Source organism: Crotalus tigris, unplaced genomic scaffold (assembly GCF_016545835.1).
Source record: "Crotalus tigris isolate CLP2741 ecotype Arizona unplaced genomic scaffold, ASM1654583v1 scf7180000017685.4511686, whole genome shotgun sequence".
NCBI classification, from domain to species: domain Eukaryota; kingdom Metazoa; phylum Chordata; class Lepidosauria; order Squamata; family Viperidae; genus Crotalus; species Crotalus tigris.
Window position 1 is genome coordinate 1,201,217 of NW_024096565.1, and position 21,165 is coordinate 1,222,381.

Below are 21,165 nucleotides of genomic sequence, written 5' to 3' on the forward strand. Positions count from 1 at the left end.
TTCTTATTCCCCCACTGGTTATCTGGTTTTCCACATGCTGTGAAAATCATTGTTTCACCAGTCAGCCCAGAAAGGACCAGTGAAGACATAGTTCTTCCTTCTCCAAACTATTAAGCAGCCGCATGTCCCCAAAGGCAACATCTGTTTGGATCAGTTTGCTAACATTCCCACATTTCAAAGCATATGATTGTCACTGTAGGCTCCATCAGCCAGGATCCAGCCAGCCTAGCATATCCTGGGTTGTTGCAGCTGAGACACTGGGATATGTCATTCAAGGATCCAGGATCCTGTAACTTGATCCTGACAAGGATCAGATACACTATGTTTATTGAGTTCTTTCTTTGTTACCGCCACAAGAATATTTTTCAGAAACAGGCTCTACCGTGTTTTAACCAAATACCTTCCCTTTGTCTTACGATTAGGTAACTGACATTAAAGAAAAACTAAAGCTTTCCAAAAAGTTCTGGTCTACATTACCCTACACCATCTGCAAGGAAGAAGCAGTGACTGGTGGCATGTCTAATGAAGAGGACTGTTGGAATGGACACACCAAAGCTAAGTAAGTGAGAAAAAAGCCCATGAAAATAATATTTACAAGTGAAACTCCCATGTAGGGTATAGAAGGTTTTCCTCTGCTTTGTTACTCTCTGTCAAATGAATACAAAGAACACTGGCATTCTTTCTCCAGAACTAATGAAAATGTCTCTCTCTCCATTGTAATTGGAATACTTTGAAAAAATACATGCAAATGCCAGAAGTTCCGTATTATTGGGGACAAATTCCTTGTGTGTCCAATCACACTTGGCCAATAAAGAATTCTATTCTATTCTATTCTATTCTATTCTATTCTATTCTATTCTATAGATAGTATCAGTGTAAGAACCTATGCCAAAACCCATAATAAATTTATAACATTATGAGTACCGTACTTTCTGGCATATAAGACGACTTTCACAAGCGTTAAAATCGGCGCTGGAGTCAGGGGTCGTCTTATACGCCGGAAATAACGGTAGTTTCCAGCGTATAAGATGACTTTCTAGGCATGCGACTCGGCACCGAAGTTGGGGGTCATCTTATACGCCGGGTCGCCTTATGCACTGGAATATACGGTATATGATTTGTAAAAAAAACCTTGCATATTGTATTTATTAAATGTATATGCCACCCATCTCATTATCAAATACCTCTAGGTGGCTTATGTCTCCTTACAACTTATAACTTACATCTTTTAAAAAACATGTTGGGTTAAATTCCTCTGTGTGCGTATGTATGTGTGAATGAAGAGTAAAAGGAAAAGATTACTATAGGCCTATGCTGAGAAGGCTTGCCAAATTTGTTACTTTAACCTGTCAGACAAAAAGGAGAGGGTTGTTAAAAAAGATACCAAAAGAAGATGAAGCTTCTCAATGCTTTCCCCCCCCCTAAAAACCTATATGCATTAGAGACATTTTTTTTGATTAGTTAAATGCATTGATTTTCAAATTTATCTGGCAATGGAAAAAAGCCAGAATAAGACTGAAATTGCTACAAGAAGCAAAAGAAAACGGAGGATTTGGGCTACCAGACTGGGTTCTATACTATCAAGCAGCTGCATTAACATGGCTAAAAGAATGGATAGCCCTTAGACACAAAAGACTACTATACCTAGAAGGACATGACCTACAACTTGGATGGCAAGCCTTTCTATGGTATGGGAAGAATAAAATGCATAAATACTTTCAAAATAATTATATAAGAAATGCCTTGCTTTTGACATGGGAAAAGATAAAAATGAAAAAATATATGAAAATGCTAGCATGGATCTCGACAATGGAAGCGTTTGTGCACCCAAATTTAATCAACTATGAGAAACTTGTATCATACAAAGACATTTTGGATACTGATGGAAAATTACAAACTAAACAAGAACTGGAAGAACAGGATATTGAGCTATCATGGTGGCCACACTTGCAAATGCAAATGAGATACAAAAAAGAAGCTAAAACATATGTTTTCTATAAAGATCAAACAGTGTTTGGCCAGATACTATTGTTATCAATGAAAAATTGATCAAGAAACTCTATAAATTTTTGTTAAGCCTCAAGATGGAAGATGAATAAGTTAAAGAAACAATGATAACTTGGGCAAAAAATTTTGGGCACAATGTAAAATTAGAAAAATGGCAAAACTTGTGGGAAAGAAACTATAAAATAATGAGGGCAGCTAATTATAAAGAAAACCTATATAAAATGATTTATAGATGGCATATACTGCCTGCAAGATTAGTAAAAATGTTTAAAAACATGTCTAGCAATTGTTGGAAATGTAGGCAAAAGCCAGGCACATACTATCAACTTTGGTGCACATACCCTAAAGCAAAAAAAAATTAGTCAAAAATGCACATGTGGTTACAGAAAATGTTAAGAAAACATGTAGATTTTAAGCCAGAATTATTTCTTTTAGGTATAATTACAGAGAAGTATGATAAAAAATGTATATACTTAATATTACATGTATTAACAGCAGCAAGGATTGGAAAAACAAAGAAACACCATTAGAAGAAGATATAATCAGGAAAATTTTAGATTGTGCGGAAATGGATAGGCTTACACTGAAAATGAAAGGGGAAGAAGATACAGAATATTTCCAAACATGGGATAATTTCTATAAGTGGCTGGAAAAATGGAGTAGAGAGTAGAAATGGAAGTTGTATTACTATTAATGTTAAATATGTGAACCCAGACAACACATTGTTTATTAAGCACTAAAGATTTGTAATTATAAAAACTTAATAAAATATCTATTTAAAAAACTATATGCACTTTTGAAGAACACAGTTAACAATATGGATCTATGGATCATTAGTCATTTTTTACTTTTGCTATAAAATTGTAGTCCCAGAAAGTACTGGTCTTAGATTATGCTCTGTTATGCTCATCATTTCTAAATTTCTGACCATTTTTTCAGGCCCATCACTGCATTCTCAGTGCATTCTGGAGCACATTTTAAATGGAATGGGACAACTTTCCACAGCAAGTTGTGGCCACCTTTCCGCAGCCAACTCACCATGGCCAACTTGCTGTGGGACAACTCGCTGCAGGACAATTTAACAATTCTATTGAATTATTTAAAATAAATAAAAAAATATTTTAATTTTTGTCATTCACATTTCCTTCTTTCCTCATTTTGCATCCTTTCTTTAATGATTCTGTTCCACCATTTCTTTGATATTAGTGTAACTCTTGTCCTGCAGCAAGTTATCCTGCGGCAAGTTGGCTATGGTGAGTTGGCCATGGCAAGTTGGCCGCAGTCAGCTGTCATAGACCCCACTTTAAGGTGTGCAAATCAAATGGTCTTGATAAATCTGTTAGTTTTCTAACAGTCTGCATGCATCCTGTACCCTAAATACACTCAACAGCCCAATACACCTGTAGAATTGCATATTCATAAGGAACTCCAGTCTTTCTGGGCCTAGGCAACAAAAAATTAGCTACCGGTTCTGCTGAAGTGGTGCGAACTGGCTGAATCCCACAAGTATCTTATCTTAAAGTTATGGCAAACGTCCTTATTTATGATTAGGCAGGGGTCTCTTTATCTGAAGCTAAACAATGGGCATTTTATGCTTCCAATATGTGTGTTTTTCTATGCAGGTAATCCTTGACTTACAACAGTTCATTTAATGACCGTTCAAAGTTACAAAGGCATTGAAAAAAGTGACTTATGACCATTTTTCACACTTAATGACCATTGCAGCATTCCGGAGGTCATGTGATCAAAATTTAGACGCTTGGCAACTGATTCATATTTATGACAGTGATCCGCATTTTGTGATCTTCTGACAAGCAAAGTCAATGGGGAAGCCAGATTTACTTAACAACTGTGTCACTAACTTAACAACTGCAGTGAATCATTTAACTGGGGCCAGAAAGGTCATAAAATGGGGCAAAATTCACTTAACAAATGTCTCACTTAACAATAGAAATTTTGGGGTCAATTGTGGCCGTACGTCAAGGAGTACCTGTACATAAGATATATTATTTTCCTTTACATAGTTTTTACTACGTATATATATATTCCTTTGTTTATGTTGACAGGAATCAGCTACTGGCAGGATCCAGCATTTCTATCCTTCCTTATTGCAAATATATAAAAATATTCCAACATTTTTTTTAACGTTCTAATTGGAAAGGAAATCTAGTAACCAAGCTTAAGGGGACTGGTTGTCAAAATCTCCAATAGAGTCAGGCAAGGTTGTCTGGACAGAGGGGAAATGTGGGAGGAGAAACATTCAATATCCTTCCATTTGTCTGAAAGGTACAGAGTCTCTTGCCTGAGCAGGGGGCTAGACTAGGAGACCTCCAAGGTCTTTTCCAACTCTGTTATTCTATAGTTCTGTAATTCTGTAATCCTAGTCCCTTTGTTGATGGCTGCATTTTAAATATATATATATCTTTCCATTGGGGGATATACTTCTTTTAGGGCTTGTCCTGATTGGTGTATCAAATTCACAATCCCTCATGGCATATATTGTGCCAAATCACTATCATGCTTTGTCTGGATTTTTGGATATTATATTAGGAACTGGTCATAGGAATGGATACAGAAAAAAGAGGATGTTATTTTCTGATTTGTCTTTTAAGTCAGATGTTGTTCCACTGACCAGAGAATTACTTTCCAAATTTATTTACTTAATTCTTACTGAAATCAGTAGCTCTCAGATAAATACTCAAGGTTCGTTTATTTGAGTTTCATTTACATACTCTGAATAAAACCTAGAGCTTTTAATTCCTGGTTATTCCAACAGAAGGACGTAAAGAAGAGCACAGCAATAAGTCATGCTGATTTTTTTGCATGGAATTATATGTTTCTTTTATGCAAAGTTAACAGTGTTAATTCAGTATACATTACATCCCAGTATAAATAACTGTAAATCATTTCTTTAAAACATAAACAGGTATTACATGAAAATATTCTCTCTCATCTATTTCCCATGGTAAATCAGGCCATTTAGGAATGTTCAAATTTTGAGCCATGGTTACTCAGGAAATACAGTGATTTGTTTGTTTGTTTGTTTGAAAAGAGAACTACTTGTTTGCATCCATTCTAGGAAGACACCCCTCCACGAAACATAAGACACCGTAGAATGAGTGAATGATCCTATAAGCATATTTATCACAAAAGATGTGTCATGGATAAATGTCCTTGTCTCAATGAATAATGCCATGAAAGTGTAATCATTACAATGATGTGTCTTAATTCTCCATTCTGTTGTACAGATATCTACCTGAGATCATGAATGATGGACTCACCAATCAGATAAATAATCCTGAGGTTGATGTGGACATCACCCGGCCTGATACTTACATAAGACAACAAATCATGGCTCTTAGAGTAATGACCAACAAACTAAAAAATGCATACAATGGAAATGATGTAAACTTTCAGGACACAAGTAAGACATTATGTAGGCAATCTTCTCTGCTGCAACCTTGCTTTCTGACTTCTAACACTAGTAGCAATCTGCACTGAAGTTAATGGCTGTCTTCTTCCTCTATCCATTGTTGTAATTGCTTTTGGTGGTTAGACACCTCTGTGGATAGGCATTTGGGCAGAGTAAGTAAGGTCATATCATAAATGGAGGTGGGAACCAGGTTTTTCCATGTTATTCCATTCAGGGTACAGCCAACTTCAGGGCTTACAATACTATTGAATTTGTTTTCCACTTTTGAATGAAGAGGAAACACACTGATAATTTTTCAGCAATCACAGAGTGGAAGCTGAGAGCTGGAAAAGGTGTTTTGAAGACTCTGTGTGGTCTTGAAACTGCTGCTTTTTCTTTAACTTATAAAGAGCAGCCTTATACACGTGAATCAAATGGTAGAGATCTATCCAGCCTTATTTTTACTGTCAGTGGTTATATGAGTTTTCACAGGCTGAGGTCTTCCATGTCTAGCAGTAGAAGGTCCTACAGTGTAAATAAAACCACTTAGAAAGTTTCTACCCTATAATGGGCAGAGGCTGGAGACCCTCAAGCTGCTCTGCTCCTAGATTAAATCATAGAATCATAGAGCTGGAAAGGAATTGGAGGTCTTCAAGTCCAACCCCCCTGCTCAAGACAGGAGTCTTATACCACTCCCAGTCAAATGGTAGTCCAACCTCTTTTTGAAAACCTCCAGTAAGATGCCCACTTAAGGCACCACCGAGTTGGCAGCACCACCACCCTTGTCTAAATCAGAAGATAAGAATTGGTACCCAACTGCACAGATCCCTTTCAGGGAGCAAGAGATTGTGTCCCTCTTACAAAAAGACAGGAAGGGTGTGTGGATATACACACATGTGTAATGTGAAATCTGCTATACAAGAGAGGTCCTCCCCTCAGGAACTAATTATGGAAAAGAAAATGAATATTTAATACTACATGTATTGACAGCAGCGAGAATAGTATTTGCCCAGTTTTGAAAAAAATGAAGATTTACCATCTGATCAGACTATAATTACTAAAATTTTAGAATGTGCAGAAATGGATAGATTAACTTTAGAGATCGAAGAGAAAGAAGACTCTATCTACTTTAAAACATGGGAAAAATTTATCAGTGGTTAGCAATACGATAGAATGAGAAAAGATTTTGAAATTAATTTGATTGAATGTGTTTCTAAGCATTAGTGATTATAACTTATTACTATTTTATTAATTATGGTTATTTAGTAAGATGAATATTATTTATATCTTTTATTCTTATGGTTATTGTTAACCCAGTTTATTATAATTGTTTAGTACTATATAAGTGATGCTTATTTGATTTTGGTACCTGGACGGTAACTTGCTTGTTAAGCATGGATTTTTTGTTGTACCCACCCCCAATTCCCTTGCGTTTACCCTTTCCTATACCCCTATTGATCCCATCCCTTTCTGATCCTTATAAAACCCAATAAAACATTTAATAAATAAATAAAGAGAGGTCCTCGCTGGCCACCCTGCTTCTCCCTCACAGGTTGATCCAGCCCTGTGTTGATGCTGCTTAACTCTACACTTGTCTTGAAAACCCCTGTCATGACTCTTTAGTAGCAGCAGGCAAAGGGTTCAGTCCAGAGTGTAGGCCCCAGCTGTTCTTCCACCAGACAATCCTTCTGCTGGTGTATCCTCCTGATTTTCTGTTCCAGGAAAACAACTTTCCATTAGAGATAATAATTCCTGATAAGCATCTGCATAAAGAGGACAGTACAAAATAATGTGTTCCATTCTTTCAATAATTCCTCCACTGCATGGACTCTAATCAAAGAGGATCTTTTGGTATCTCCTTTCAATTGCAGCTATTGGGAAAGCATTGAATCTGGCCAAAGATAAGGTCCTTCTGCATTTTGGAATTGTTCTGCAACTAAAATATCTGGCTGGTTGGATGAAGTGTGCAGAGTGGCTTAGGAACATATATCTAAATCAAAGCTCCCCAACCTTTCTAGGTTGGCAGCCCGGAGGGACAGGGAGGAGAAGGAAATGTGTGTGTGCGTGCGTGCGTGCGTGCAGGCACAAACAGGTGCACCCACAATGGCAGCATTAGCGCTCATGCGCAAATGGGGGCTCTAGCACCTGCATAGTGGCGCTAGTGTGAGGGGAGTGCACGCACTTACCAGCCATTCCCACAATCTGGTGGCCAGGCTGCAGCACACAGGTTGGAGACCCCTGGTCTAAATAGAGCTGGTAAATCTACTTGCAGCTCTAAATTAATGACCCGATCCTCAGGTTGAAATTTAGCAGGATTTTGTTTTCCTTCTCTGTGCTAACTACTATTCTCTTGAGCTGTTAAGATATAATATAATACATTTTGATAATTCCACCTAACTTTCATTTTATTGTTTTTCCTGTCACTTGAGATAAAGCATTTCATACAGTGTAGCTGCAAATACCTCTGTACGATTATTCGGGATATTTGAGAGGTGAAGTGAAACCCTCTGATTTCCCATGCCTGGAAAAATGACAGTGAAGGATATCACTGCATGTCTAAGCCCTGTGGACCTTCCTGCTTGCAAAGATTCTAATCCATTTAGAAGGAAGAAGTGCAAGGGAACAATAAGCATATTCACCTGAAGCTTGGAAGCATGTTAAGATACTTGTGTGTAACCAGAAACATGGAAACATTTAAATCAGAGCTGTCTTGTCTACCTCACCTACCATCCTGAAGCTAATGGCACGTCTGGGGCTCCAGCAATCTTTGACTGGGACAGCAGAGAAGCCCAATCCAGGAGAAGCAAAGGGTTGGGATACTCCTTTGTTGGCTTCTGAAAACTCTGTATATGTAGGCCAGGGGTCTTCAAACTTGGCCCTTTTATGACTTGTGGACTTCAACTCCCAGAATTCCTCAGCCAGCATGCCTGGCTGAGGAATTTTGGGAGTCGAAGTCCACAAATCATAAAATGGCCAAGTTTGAAGACCCCTGATGTAGGCCATAGAGCAAAAGATGAATGCACAACTCTCAGTTGTCTTCTGCTAACATAAAAGATTTGTTGAAAATTTCTGTATTAGAATGAACCTTTAATAAACTCTTGAAAAGCTGGCTTTTAAAACTGCAGGAGCTCCCATTGAGAGAATAATTTTGGAACTATGCTACTATTTTTTCATTTTATACACAAGCACATAAGTATGTGTGTTTATTGATTGATTTATTGGGTATACACACACACACACACACACACACACACATCCACATTTAAAATTATTTAATAGTTTAATACTTTAATAGTTTCATGGACGTACAAAGATGTATATTGATTTACCAAAAAGGTTTAAGATGGAATCTGTAGACATCTATATAAAATTAATGGGGTAAAAAGTGAAAAGCTTTCTTCTCACCAGATAAAGAATAGTTAACTACATTTTAAATATGTTAGGGATGGTTAAATTCAGCAGCAGTAGAAAAAAAATAATTAAAGTTAGTTTATTAGGAAATATTGTGGATAGGAATTGACTTGTACATAAATACCAAGTATTAGATGGATTTTTTAAAAAAAATAGTAGCAGTTTCCCTTTCTTTTCTCATACATGGACACATTGCATTTTTATTTTTGTACAATATCAGAAACTAGCTGCTCTGCCACGTCTTGGAGAAAAAAAAAAAGTTGTGCTATGCCCAAGGTCAATAAATCCTTACACATTAAGCATCATCCGGGCAGAGCTGTTCCTCCTGAGACGTTCACATTATTTTACCATCTAGGAGGAATGCTGGATTATTGTTATTGATACTTGCACACCAGAACAACTAGACACAGTTTCCCCCCCCCTTGCTATCACTCTGCTAAACAATTAATTCCCTATAACACTGTCAAACTATTTAGTAATGCTGTATTACTATTATTCTTCTAATCTTTCCTATTACCTATCTCCTTACCTACTTATGACTATAACTTTGTTGCTTATATCTTATTATTTATATTGTTTTATTTAGTTTCCTAGTACAATTTATGTTGATTGCTTATTTAGTATCCTATGACTATCACTAAGTGTTGTATCTTATGATTTAATGATGAATATATTTTTATGATAACTATGATCACAATTTATCACTTATAGCTTATATGTACACGGAGAACTTATGCACCGAAGACAAATTCCTTGTGTGTCCAATCATACTTGGCCAACAAAGAATTCTAATTCTAATTCTACTTATATATTTTATTCATTTTCCAGCATTATTATACTGTGTTAATTTTTTTAATATATAACCCTCCTATGTGCAAAAACAAAATAATTTTTGTTTTAAATGAAATATTAATAGATAAGTAAGTCCCCCTGGAGGAAAAAAATATTTTTCAGTAAATTTGGCTAAGAACACCCTATAAAAACACTAATATACCTTTTACTACATTTGGGGAAATATCCAGATTGCAATTTGCTTACCAATTTCCTGTTTGCTATTTCAATTCTGTTATTTCTTTGGGCCCAAACTCATCGGCTATCACTCAATGGGGTAATTTGATAATCTGTGTCAGCAGAGCAACTTTATTGACAGTTTTCCCACTGAAGTCTCTTAAAAGGCAGATATGTATTTTTCAAAAATTCAAATTAAATAATTTGGTCCTTATGTTTGCTTCAATTTGTGGCCTTTTTCAGAGTATCTTTGTGGGATTCACTGTGACCCTGGCAGATCCTTCTTCCACACCCCTGCCTTATTGTCAATGTGGGACCTGCTATGACAGTGATGGCGAACCTTTTAGAGACCGAGTGCCCCAAAACTGGCCCCGCCCCTGTTCTGCCCCCACCCTACCCTCCGCCCTGCCTTCCTGCAGGACCACTCACCGCCTCCAGAGCCCGCCGCAAATTGCCCAGGCAGCCCAGCAGCGCCATGGCGGCCATGCCCTTTGCCCGCACCCTGCAGCCTCAACTGTGCGTGATGGGGCATGAGGGCAGAGTCTTGTCTACACTGCCTGGCTGCCATGTCCTTGGCTGTGCTATTCCGCGTGGGCCACGCTCAGGGGTGAGTCTCCTCCAGGGGGGCTGCTGGTGAGGAAGGGGTCATGGGGGGAGGCAAGGCTGGGCCAATAGCACGTGTGCCCACAGAGAGGGCTCCGAGTGCCACCTCTGGCATGCGTGCCATAGGTTCGCCACCATTGTGCTATGAAGTCATGGAAAGGAATTCTGAACCAGCCCTCCTGGAAGCTGATGGTTCTCCAAGTGGTGCATTCAGACCCATAGGCAGTAGTTCTCAGACAATGAAAGCCATCTCTCCATGTACAGCTTGAAACTAAACTGAGCTGTTCTTAGAAGCTCTTCCCTGATTTCTCTCTTTCTCTCCCTGGTTCTATAGGTGAGGAGACCAGTGGCTCCGGTAGTGGAAGTGGATGTACAGATGACATTTGTCCAACAGAGTTTGAATTCATCACCACAGAAACTCCTCTCATTGACTCAGACAGGAGGGAAGTGGACTCTTCAGCCAGCCAGCCCAGCCCATCCATCCTCACGGGCTTCCTCCTTCTTATGGTCTTTCTCCTGCAAAGACACTGCAGATAATCCTGGCTCTGGTCAGCCCTGACTGCCTTTTAGCTATTGAAAAAGAGCAGAACAGCCAGTTTGCTCCTTTTCTGATGCCCTCAGACAATGGACCACACCACCAACCCTACCAGAAAGAAGCAGCCCTGCACCCTGCCCGCCTTGGCACTTTCACAAAGAGTGGCGGGGCCTAGAAGAAGCTCTTCTGGTTTCCATCTGTGGAACACAATGTCTGCTTCTCAGCGATCTCTTCTCTCACACTTTTATTCTTAGAAGACTTTTCAGAATATTGTTTGCTTTTATGCTTCAGAAAGAAAGGGGGGGAGAGATTTAGGGGGCCCGACATGGGCTTTTATTTTTATTTTTTTCCATTAGAAAAAAAAGAAGAATGGGAAGAAGAAACATGCTGAAAATAAAGCTATTCCAAGGCCGAATAATAAGCACGCACATATCCACACACAGGAAATCCAAGCCCTCTTATCTAGGACACTTCTGTATTTCACTTCAAATCACCAAAATGATGTTAGTCACTGAGAGAATATCTTGGCGTCTGGTGGGGTTGGGGGTCGGTTTTTTGGGGTTTTTTTGTAACCCAGGTGTAACTATGTTTATTCTTAACTGTAAATGGAAGAATTGGCGTACAGGTTTCAAGCAAAAATAGGACATTTTCTGAGAGTAGTACCTTCCTGTCCCTTTGCTCTCACCAGTTTCTGTTTGCCATTTAAGGCTTTTGTTGCAATTGGTTTGACCCATGTTACAACATGGACACAGGAGTGCCCTATGAGGCATCTGCAGGATGGTGTCAAAAAAATAAAAATGCCAGCCATGATCATGTAATCGAAGCCCCTCTTCTTTTTAGAGGCCTACCGTATTCATGGATTGCACATAAAAAGGGGTGGGGCTTCAATCACATGGCTGGACCCCAATCTAGGCATTTTAACAATGCAGATCCCTTTATCCCCTATCGCCACCCATCTGCAGTAATTTTTTAATAATTCTTGAATTTAATTTAAAACATTGGACAAACCTTCCATTTCCCCCCACACACACACGAATCTCTTATGATATACAGTAATCTTTCTTTCTTACTTTCACTTTTGACCTCGAACAGAATTTTCTGAACCTGTGCTGTTTGACATACCCGAATGGCCTATTTAAAAGAAGCCAATAATAGTAATTGGATCAATATCTTAACTTTTCATAGAAGCAACTCTCTTCATATTGTTTATTGTATCAAAAGGGAATCCTATTGCTATACTATTGACACTCCTACAAGTGCACGCACTCACACAAATATCTCTCTATATACATATATAATATATATAGTATTGACACTCCGAATTTCTTTCACTTTTTTAGTCTTAGTATGGCCATCTATTTTTATATATATGAATATAAATATAAATATATATATAAAAATCACAGATTTTAACTTCTTAATTACAAGCTCAGGGTTGACACATCTTTGTAGGGGGAAAATGTTTTGTCAACCAGCTTTTTGTGCGTATGTGTTGCTTGGGTAAATGTCATCCTTTCACTATTGACAAGTGCAAAAGTCAAACAGGAGACTTTCTGCCCATTTCTTTATAGCAGGAATATGCAATCATTTTTTTTTCAGATCTGCAATTTATATTTGGTCTTTGAATAGTATGATGTCATGGAACAGCATACACGGTGGACATATACGGAGCCCAGCGGTGAAAAAAATCTTTTTAATCACATTTTCATTAAAATAAGTTAATTAAATTCAATTCAAATACAGGTAGTTCTTGCTTAGTATCTGCCTTGTACAGCAACTGCTGTTACTCTGATGAAAAAATAACGTTGCAACTAATCCTCCCATTTATCATCTTAGCAGGTCTGAAAAACAAAGGAAGCTGACGTAAGATCATAAGTGCAATTGCAGTTTCATTTAGTGAACGCTTCACTTAATTGCCAGCTTCAGCTGTGGTTGCTAAATGGGGATTACCTGTATTCCCCATATATTTGATAATTTCCACCTTCGGTCCTGTTAAGGTATCAAACCAAAGTAATTTTGGAAAGTCATCTAATCTTTGAGGGTTTGCATAAGTTCCACATGGACAGGGAAAGTGTCCAAAGAGTCAAGGGTGCTTTTTTGTGATGTCACATATACAATGCATGTAAAAAAGGGACGTTGACCACACCGTTGCAATCACTATCTTGATTTTTTAACAAACTGCCCATGGAAGCCCCTTGCAGAGCTAACTTCAAAGTCATGCATCTGTGGGATACAGACATATGCAGAACAGCTTGATTTGGTGATGATGATTGTACTCTTATGTGCTTTCCTTTAAAGTTAATTAACTGCAAAAGATTTAAAATATCTGCAGGTTGCGTCTGGATAACATGATCCGATGTGAAATTGTAATCTACTCTTATGTGATCCTGATGATCGTACTTCAGGCTTGTTCATAAGATCCATAAGCCAAACCACTTAGACATTCACTTTGATTTCAAGAAAACTGAAGTAGGAATTTATTTAAATAATCAGAACTGTACTGGTCTCATTTCCTTTCCGCTCAAAATTCAAGTCTAAGTTCCATCAGGCTTCTCTTCCTTTGAGCAATATAATCTATAACGGAGGTGAGGAGCGATGTAATTGCTACATTCCAAACATTTGGGAATTAGAAACCAGTCTCTTGTAAACCTCCTAGGGAATAATTAGTAGATCCAAAGCTGATTTCTGCTCAGCCTGCCATACAAAGAACAAAAACCTTCCTACCGGTCTATGACTTTTAACTCTTCAAAGCTGTACCCTCTAGTCAAGCTAGACTGCAGGACATCACAAAGTTTTCTAGGAAAAAAGACAGAAATAGTTTGCCATAGTTCTCTTCTTTGCTGTCGATGATTTCCCTGTGAGTCCTGTGGCCATCATGGTCTCCCATCTGAGTTGTAATCAGGATCAGGCACACAAAGTTTCTGATTTCAGACAGCAGCAGCCACTTGCAAAGACTCAGATATTGGTGAACTGACCTTGTGCTAGGAGAGAAAATGTCAATCACATAACTGCCTTGAATTCTGCTGACTGTGAAAGTCTAGGACAGTGGTTCTCAACCTGTGGGTTGGGACCCCATTTGGGGTCAAACGACCATTTCACGGGGGTCGCCAAACAAGGCTGTCCGCCATTTTCCCCCCTTTTCTTTGGCCACGCCCCTGGCACCCGGTGATGTATAAGTGGTTGGGGGTCACCACAACATGGGGAACTGTATTATGGGGTCGTGGCATTAGAAAGGTTGAGAACCACTGGTCTAGGAGTTGAAGTCAACAGATCTTAAAATTATGAAACATTGATCTAAAAGATGCTAAAAGTCAATTATGATGAAACAATCACAAATGTGGAAAAAAAGTGTTAAGACTGTCATCCATTAACCTGCCCATTGTAGCATCCTCTATTCACATTTGTACAATGATTTACTGATGTTTTCTGATCAGATGTCTCCTCTGATTAATTAACTACATTCACTTTTCTCAAGATTAAGGAACAAATTAAGTTTCCACATTCCAAGATTTCTTGCAATACTTTTTATTTTCTGACATTACCCAATTTTTAAAAAATATATATACTTGAATCTTCCTCAAGCTATTATCTCCTAAAATGTAGTTCTTCTGATTCCCAGCAGGCATATTAAACATGTCCAAAAAACATGTTTTTATATTGTTTTAACATTAAGGTTGAACACCTGGAAGGTGTATGAGGAAGTGCTGCTGTTTGGATTGATCCTCAGCTGTATGTGGTTATTCAGTTATATGGTTACTCTTTGTACCCTTGAGTACCATTCTGTCCTCACTTGTCACTGATGCTTCTTAGCTAGGGTCCAGCTATGCTGAAATGGATGTTGTGTCTCTCCATTAACAAAGATTTGGCCCAAATTTGAACAAAACCTCTGATCTCATTGTATGCCTGGTTTTCCATGGCTGATTTAACTTGAGAGTAACAGGCACAGCCTGAGCTTTCTAAAGAAATATTTGTTTCTGAGCAATAGTAAGATCAGCCCAAAGAAGATGCCAAGAGCTAAGTCATGATCCTAGTTCCATCTCCCAAACCAGAGCTGATGCTGACAGGTGTTGTTAAATAACACGGAACTCAGAAAGCATGTCTCCATTTAATTGTCTTGACTGTGTGAATTATCATGTGAGCTAAAATCAGGAATGAATTTGTCCCCTCATATTTCTCTGTTTACTTCTTCACAGTAGGTACCATGACTGCTTTGTGTAAGATGTGCACAAGGTTGTCAAATACCCCCTAGAGGTTAAATTGTCTTTTTCTCATATGTCACATTGCCTTGGAATGTGAAAGAGCTATTAAATCTACCAAGTGTGTTGAATTTCAGAATTAGGAAATAAAAATGTAAAAACTTGGTGCTTCTTAAACACATGTATTCTATATTATTTGATGTGCTTTTCTTTACCTGGCTTATAATAATTGTATTCCAGAAATACTAAGATATTGTTGGGTCACAATGCAAAAAACAAAGACCCTTCTTGATGGTCCAGTACAACAAACAACGCTTAAATTGGTTTCCAGTGAATGTTCCTTAAGAAAGTTTGCTCTAGTCAGTGTAGCAGATTTGAAGTCTTGCACAGGTACCATGGGTGTGGTAAGATAGCAGCAGGTGTTAAAGTAAACCTTCAGCTTCCCTTATCATTTTAAAGAAGTAACAGCAATAAACATTCCTAAAATGAACATTTATGCTGCTTCTTCCATAAGAAAAATGTGTTAGTCACCCCCTCTGGCCTAAATAAAAAGATTCTTAGATTCTTCTTTTTTTAAACAGGAAGATATTGGAATTCAGGAATCAGTTTTCTGGGGCATAAGGTACTCTCTTTTTATATTTTCAGCCAAATAATCATTTTAATTCCCAAAACTTCAGTAGCTTCTCACATTAGTATCAACTAGATGTTTTCAGCTCTCTGCTAGTCCCTTTCACAAGCTACAGGCTCCATCAAGACCATCATCTAGCAGTTATGAAAAGTCTCTTGGTTCAACAGAAGAGTTTTTTTCAGCCCTACATAAGATTTCCAGTTAATGGCTGGTTAATTCTTACTTCAGTATTATTATATACACAACAATGCAAAATCACAGCTCCCAGTTCTTAGCTGGTGTTCTTCCCTAGGAACCTAGGGAGGTGTAATGTATCACTGACTATATAAGTCATGTGAAAAAGAAAATATACCCTCTTTGAATTCTATGGTTTTATACCTCAGGACATAGTAAAAATCATCTGGTCCTTAGCAGTTCTTAAAAGTAGGTAGATACAACCTCAGATGAATAACGCATAACATATTGTACCATATGATCATTTGTTTTACAAAAAGAAAGCCAAAAGGGAGAAGCTGTGTATTAAAAACTAAGTACACCTTACGATTCAATAGCTTGTAGAACCATCTTTAGCAGGAATAACTTGAAGTATTCGTTTTCTGTAAGACTTTATCAGTCTCTCGCCACATTGTTGTGGGGGAATTTTGTCCCACTCTTCTTTACAACATCACTTCAGTTCATTGAGGTTTTTGGGCATTTGTTTATGCACAACTCTGTTGAGATCCCCCCCACCAGCATTTCACTTTGACTGGGCTCATTGCAACACCTTGATTCTTTTCTTTTTCAGCTATTCTGTTGTAGATTTGCTGGTGTGCTTGGGATCATTATTCTGTTGAATGACCCAATGAGCTTTAATTGTCAGACAGATGGCTTCACATTTGACTCTAGAATAATTTAGTATACAGAAGAGTTCATGGTCAACTCAATGACTGCAAAGTGACCAATCCTATGGTTGCAAAACAAGCCCAAATCATCACCCCTCCACCATCATGCTTGATCATTGATATTTATGTGCTAATATGCTATGTTTGGTGTTTACCAAATGTGGCTCTGTGCAAGCCTTTTCATTTTGGTCTTCTCTAGCCAAAGGACCATGTTCCAGAAGTCTTGTGATTCATTCAGCTGCAGCTTTGCAAACCTAATCATGCTGCCTGTTCTTTTAGAGAGAAGAGGCTTTCTCCTGGCAATCCTACCAAATAAACCACACTTCCGCAGTCTTTTTCTACTTTTACTGTCATGAACTTCAACATTTAAGATGCTAATTGAGGCCTGTAGAATCTGAGATGTAACTCTTGGATTTTTTTCAGTTTCTCTGAACATTGCACCATCTGATCTTGGGATGAATTTGCTGGGGCATCCACTCCTGGGAAGATTGGCAACTGTCTAGAATGTTTTCCACTTGTGAATAATCTTCAAATGACAGTCAAATTATGGGCTTTAAATTGTTTGGAAATGACCTTATAACGCTTCCCAGATTGATGGGCAGCAATGGTTGCTTCTCTAAGATCATCATTGATGTCTTTTCTTGTTAGCATTATGTTAACACACATTTCTATGCTAGAGACTGGCAAAATCCTAAAACTTTGGCTTTTATAGAGGTATCACAGTAACTGATGATCAATTGATCAAGGGCATTTGATTAGCAGCACCTGGCTGCCTCTTAGCCTCTTCATACAGTATCTACTGTATGGAAATAGTAAGGTTGTACTTAGTACTTAGTTCTCCATTTTGGCTTTCTTTTTGTAAAATAAATGATGACATGGTGTGATATGTCATGTGTTGTTTATCTGAGTTTGTGTTTACCTTTTGTAATTGACAGATAGGAATTTTGTCAATTATTTTGTAAGATTTTCTAAGTACTATCCAAGATGTTTTGGTATGGCACCCAGCATGCCGGTAACTACTGGGACCACCATGGCCAGTTTTTGGTATAATCTTTTAATCTTGATTTTCAGAACTTGATACTTTGGGATTGCCTTCAATTCTTTGTCTTCTATTCTATTATCTCCTGGTATTGCCACGTCAATTATCCACGCATTCTTAAATGTTAAATGTAGTATGTGATGAGTCACCCAAGTGCTATGCAATCAGCTATGTTCCCCAATAGAATAATTTGGCGGGCTTTCTAGCAAAACACTCAACCCTTTAAACTAACTGATAGAATGACCTTGGTTCCCATGTGACCCAGAATTGTTTAGATTAGCAAAAATACTCCACACCCCCTCCCATTCTTGTGGCAACCTAGAACAAGCAAGATGGTTTTAGCCAGGTTCATTGCAGAGTTGACAACAGGGTTCTCAGATGTTGGAGAATTCTCAGGTTTATTTCTTCAGAGGCTTTGGTATCTATTGTCCATGCAGTGACTATTCACATTCACACTTACAGAAAATAAATGTAGACCAGCCTGAAGTTCTTTATATCTCATTGCTGTGTGGCACTGCCACTTTATTAAATAAATAAAGAACTAGAATAGCTTCTAATGTATTTGAGAAAGCCAAAAAGTTCTAAGGAACCCAGCTAAAGAACTGGGCAATTTTCTAGCTTAGCCTTTCCCAACCTAGTCATATTCTGATGCAAGAGAATTCAATTCAATTAATTAATTTCTGCTGAGGGGGGTTGGACTAAAGACCTCCAAGGTCCCTTCCAATCCTGTTATTCTATGTTCTGTGGGTTTTTTAAATTCCCAGCCTACTTGACCATCTCCACAGCTGAGGAAGGCAGTCATATAGTTGCCTTTTGAGAAGAGATTCTTTTTCTTAATCAATAATCAGAGGAATATACCTATACTTCTCTCATAGCCTGTGACAAGTTGGCCATATGTACCACAGAGGAAATGTCCCCAGATGATTAGGCACTAAAGAACCTCACTTCCCTGCATTCCCAACCATAGTTGGTCAGTAGAAATACACATAAGCAAGATATTGTTTAGTTATGGGATTGCTTGCACAGCTCTCTTTGCCTTGGCTACGAGTTTCATTCAAAGAGTACAAAATTGTTCAGGGAATTAGTACTTTTTTTTTCTTTTTATGGTTCACCTAATAAGCAGGAGATCTTTCATTTTCACTTAAGAAGTCATTATGATACCTACTGGCTGAATCATACATCACTGTCATAAGACTTGAGTGCAAACAAATTGCCAAAAGCTAACTATAATAAAGACAATCCTTTGTTATAAATCTTTCTTTATGAGTCACTGTGCCATAAGATGATATGAGTAAAAGAAGTAGCCTTGCATGTTTTACAGCTTTAGTCCTAATAGACCAAACCAGCCTGCGTTTCTTTTCTGTTCATATATATTCTGTTCATATATTCTGTTCACCCAGCATCGATACTCTTCTCTGTTTGCAAAGGACTCAGGAAAGGTGCAGACTCACAAACTGGGACTGAGCCCCAGTGAACATAAAGTGGCTGACATAGATATTTATTTATTTTTATTTGATTGGTTGATTGATATACAGTCCTTTCTCCAAGAGCTCAGGCCAGTTTATATGGAGATTCCCCTTCATTTTATTCCTACAAAAACAATCCTGTGTGGCAGAATCAAAATTATCCAGTGTGTTATCTTGGCTGAAGATATTCTAGACCAGGGGTATTCAACCTTGGCAACTTTAAGACTTGTGGACTTCAACTCCCAGAATTCCTCAGCCAGATTTACTGGCTGAGGAATTCTGGGAGTTGAGGTCCACAAGTCTTAAAGTTGCCAAAGTTGAGGACCCCTGTTCTAAACCTTGGGTCTTCCCAATCATGTCTCATCATGGATAGTGTTTTATGCAAAGTTATGTTATCTGAAACCTAGAAGGCCATCATTTGGGAGTATTTGTAAAGCAGCACTTGTACTAAACAGTGCGAGAATAAAGACATGTTTTCGATGTACTCCAAATGGTGGCCATAACATGGTAAACTGCAAAGTTTTTAGATGGCAGGGGGAGGGGAGTATTAAATAAATAACTATTTTTTGTCGGTAAGAATTGTGCAAGCTTTGCTAAATCAGGTCTAACGGGACTTATTTTCATGTAAATATCTCTACCTGCAGCCTAACAAAAAATTACAATCTGAATCTCATTTTTATCCACCAGAATGCCAACTCTGTTCCTCATACCTTTTAGAGATGATGACAATAGCAGACTACTATCCAATTATAAATCCTCATTGATTTGGGACGAAGATATCCCAAAAATGGTGCATTCCTTTAATAACTACCTACCTTCACCCAGCATCTAGCCTTCCTTCAGTACATTAATTACATAAAGATTCAACTCTGACTCTTGAGGGCTTTACATAATGATAAATCAGAACCATAAAACAAAGAAAAAATGCTAGGTGTCCAGGAAAAATCCATACAAAACAATTCAAAAGTCTTACAAGGACCCCCACCACCATCTTGTCCTGAGGTCTGGGAAAATATCACCTTTCAGAACATTATCAGGATAGGAGCCATCTGCATCTCTGAATGGTTGTCTATTCCAAAGGGCCAGGGTAGAAGAAGAGAACAGCCAGCCTCTGAAACAGATGCAAGTTCTGTAGAACCAGATGGAATTTACTTTCAAATATATGCTTTGTTTTGTTTTGTTTTTTTTTGAGTTGCTTGATATCTTGAATAACCTTAAGTATTAATGGGGCAGGGAATTAGAAGGTGTTAATGAAGTCACAATTAGGTTTCAATTAAATTAACAACAAGCTCTCTTAGAATGTATAATCTAATTTGTTAATCAGCCTGCACAAGCATATTTTGATGGAGAGTGTAAGGAGGTGAAACCAAGTGTTACAAAAATCATGGAATACATTAAATTAAAGCAGAACTACTAGAGGATACAAAACCCTTTAAAGTCTAATGCAATGTATAGATTGTTTGTTCTACGAACCAGCTGCTTGAGTATCATATTAATGACACATCCATAATACCTCTTTGGCACTATTTTAGATAGTTCTCAGGAAGATAGCAGAAGGCTCAAAATAGGATGCACATTTTAAAAAATCGGAAGGAAGGATGTGAGAGAAGAAGGAAAGAAGGAAATTAATTTGCAGCCCAGTATTATATTTCAACTTGAAGATAGGAATCTGTATAGACTTTAACTTCTCTTCATTAATCTACAGTTTTAAAGAAATGCACTCATGCCTGGCTTATCATTTGTTTAGGCTGAAATCAAGAAAGAAGTGGAGAAGATGCTAATGCTCAGTTTCTCCCTGGAAATCTGATAGGAAACAAAGATTGTTATTTTGTTGTATGCTTTTTCTCCCAAAATATCGGTTTGAATGGTAAAACTTTATTGTCATTAAAAAATTCAAAATGAAGAAAACACCTTCTGATTATAAAACCCAACACAAGACATTTTAGCAATAATAGAGAAAAGCTTAGCTTACATTCAGG

General features: G+C 37.9%; 1 protein-coding gene across 3 annotated transcripts in view; it reads left to right on the forward strand.

Moving 5' to 3' along the window:
• The window catches only part of GPC6 (glypican 6), an 818,259-nt gene extending 804,149 nt beyond the window's left edge, over positions 1-14,110 (forward strand). For all 3 annotated transcript variants that reach the window (XM_039337642.1, XM_039337643.1, XM_039337644.1), the window contains 3 exons: positions 423-559; positions 5,256-5,431; positions 10,776-14,110. In XM_039337642.1, the coding sequence (XP_039193576.1) occupies positions 423-559; positions 5,256-5,431; positions 10,776-10,978 (516 nt within the window). In that variant the 3' untranslated portion in view covers positions 10,979-14,110. The remainder of the gene's footprint in view (positions 1-422; positions 560-5,255; positions 5,432-10,775) is intronic.
• The last annotated feature ends 7,055 nt before the right edge of the window (positions 14,111-21,165 follow it).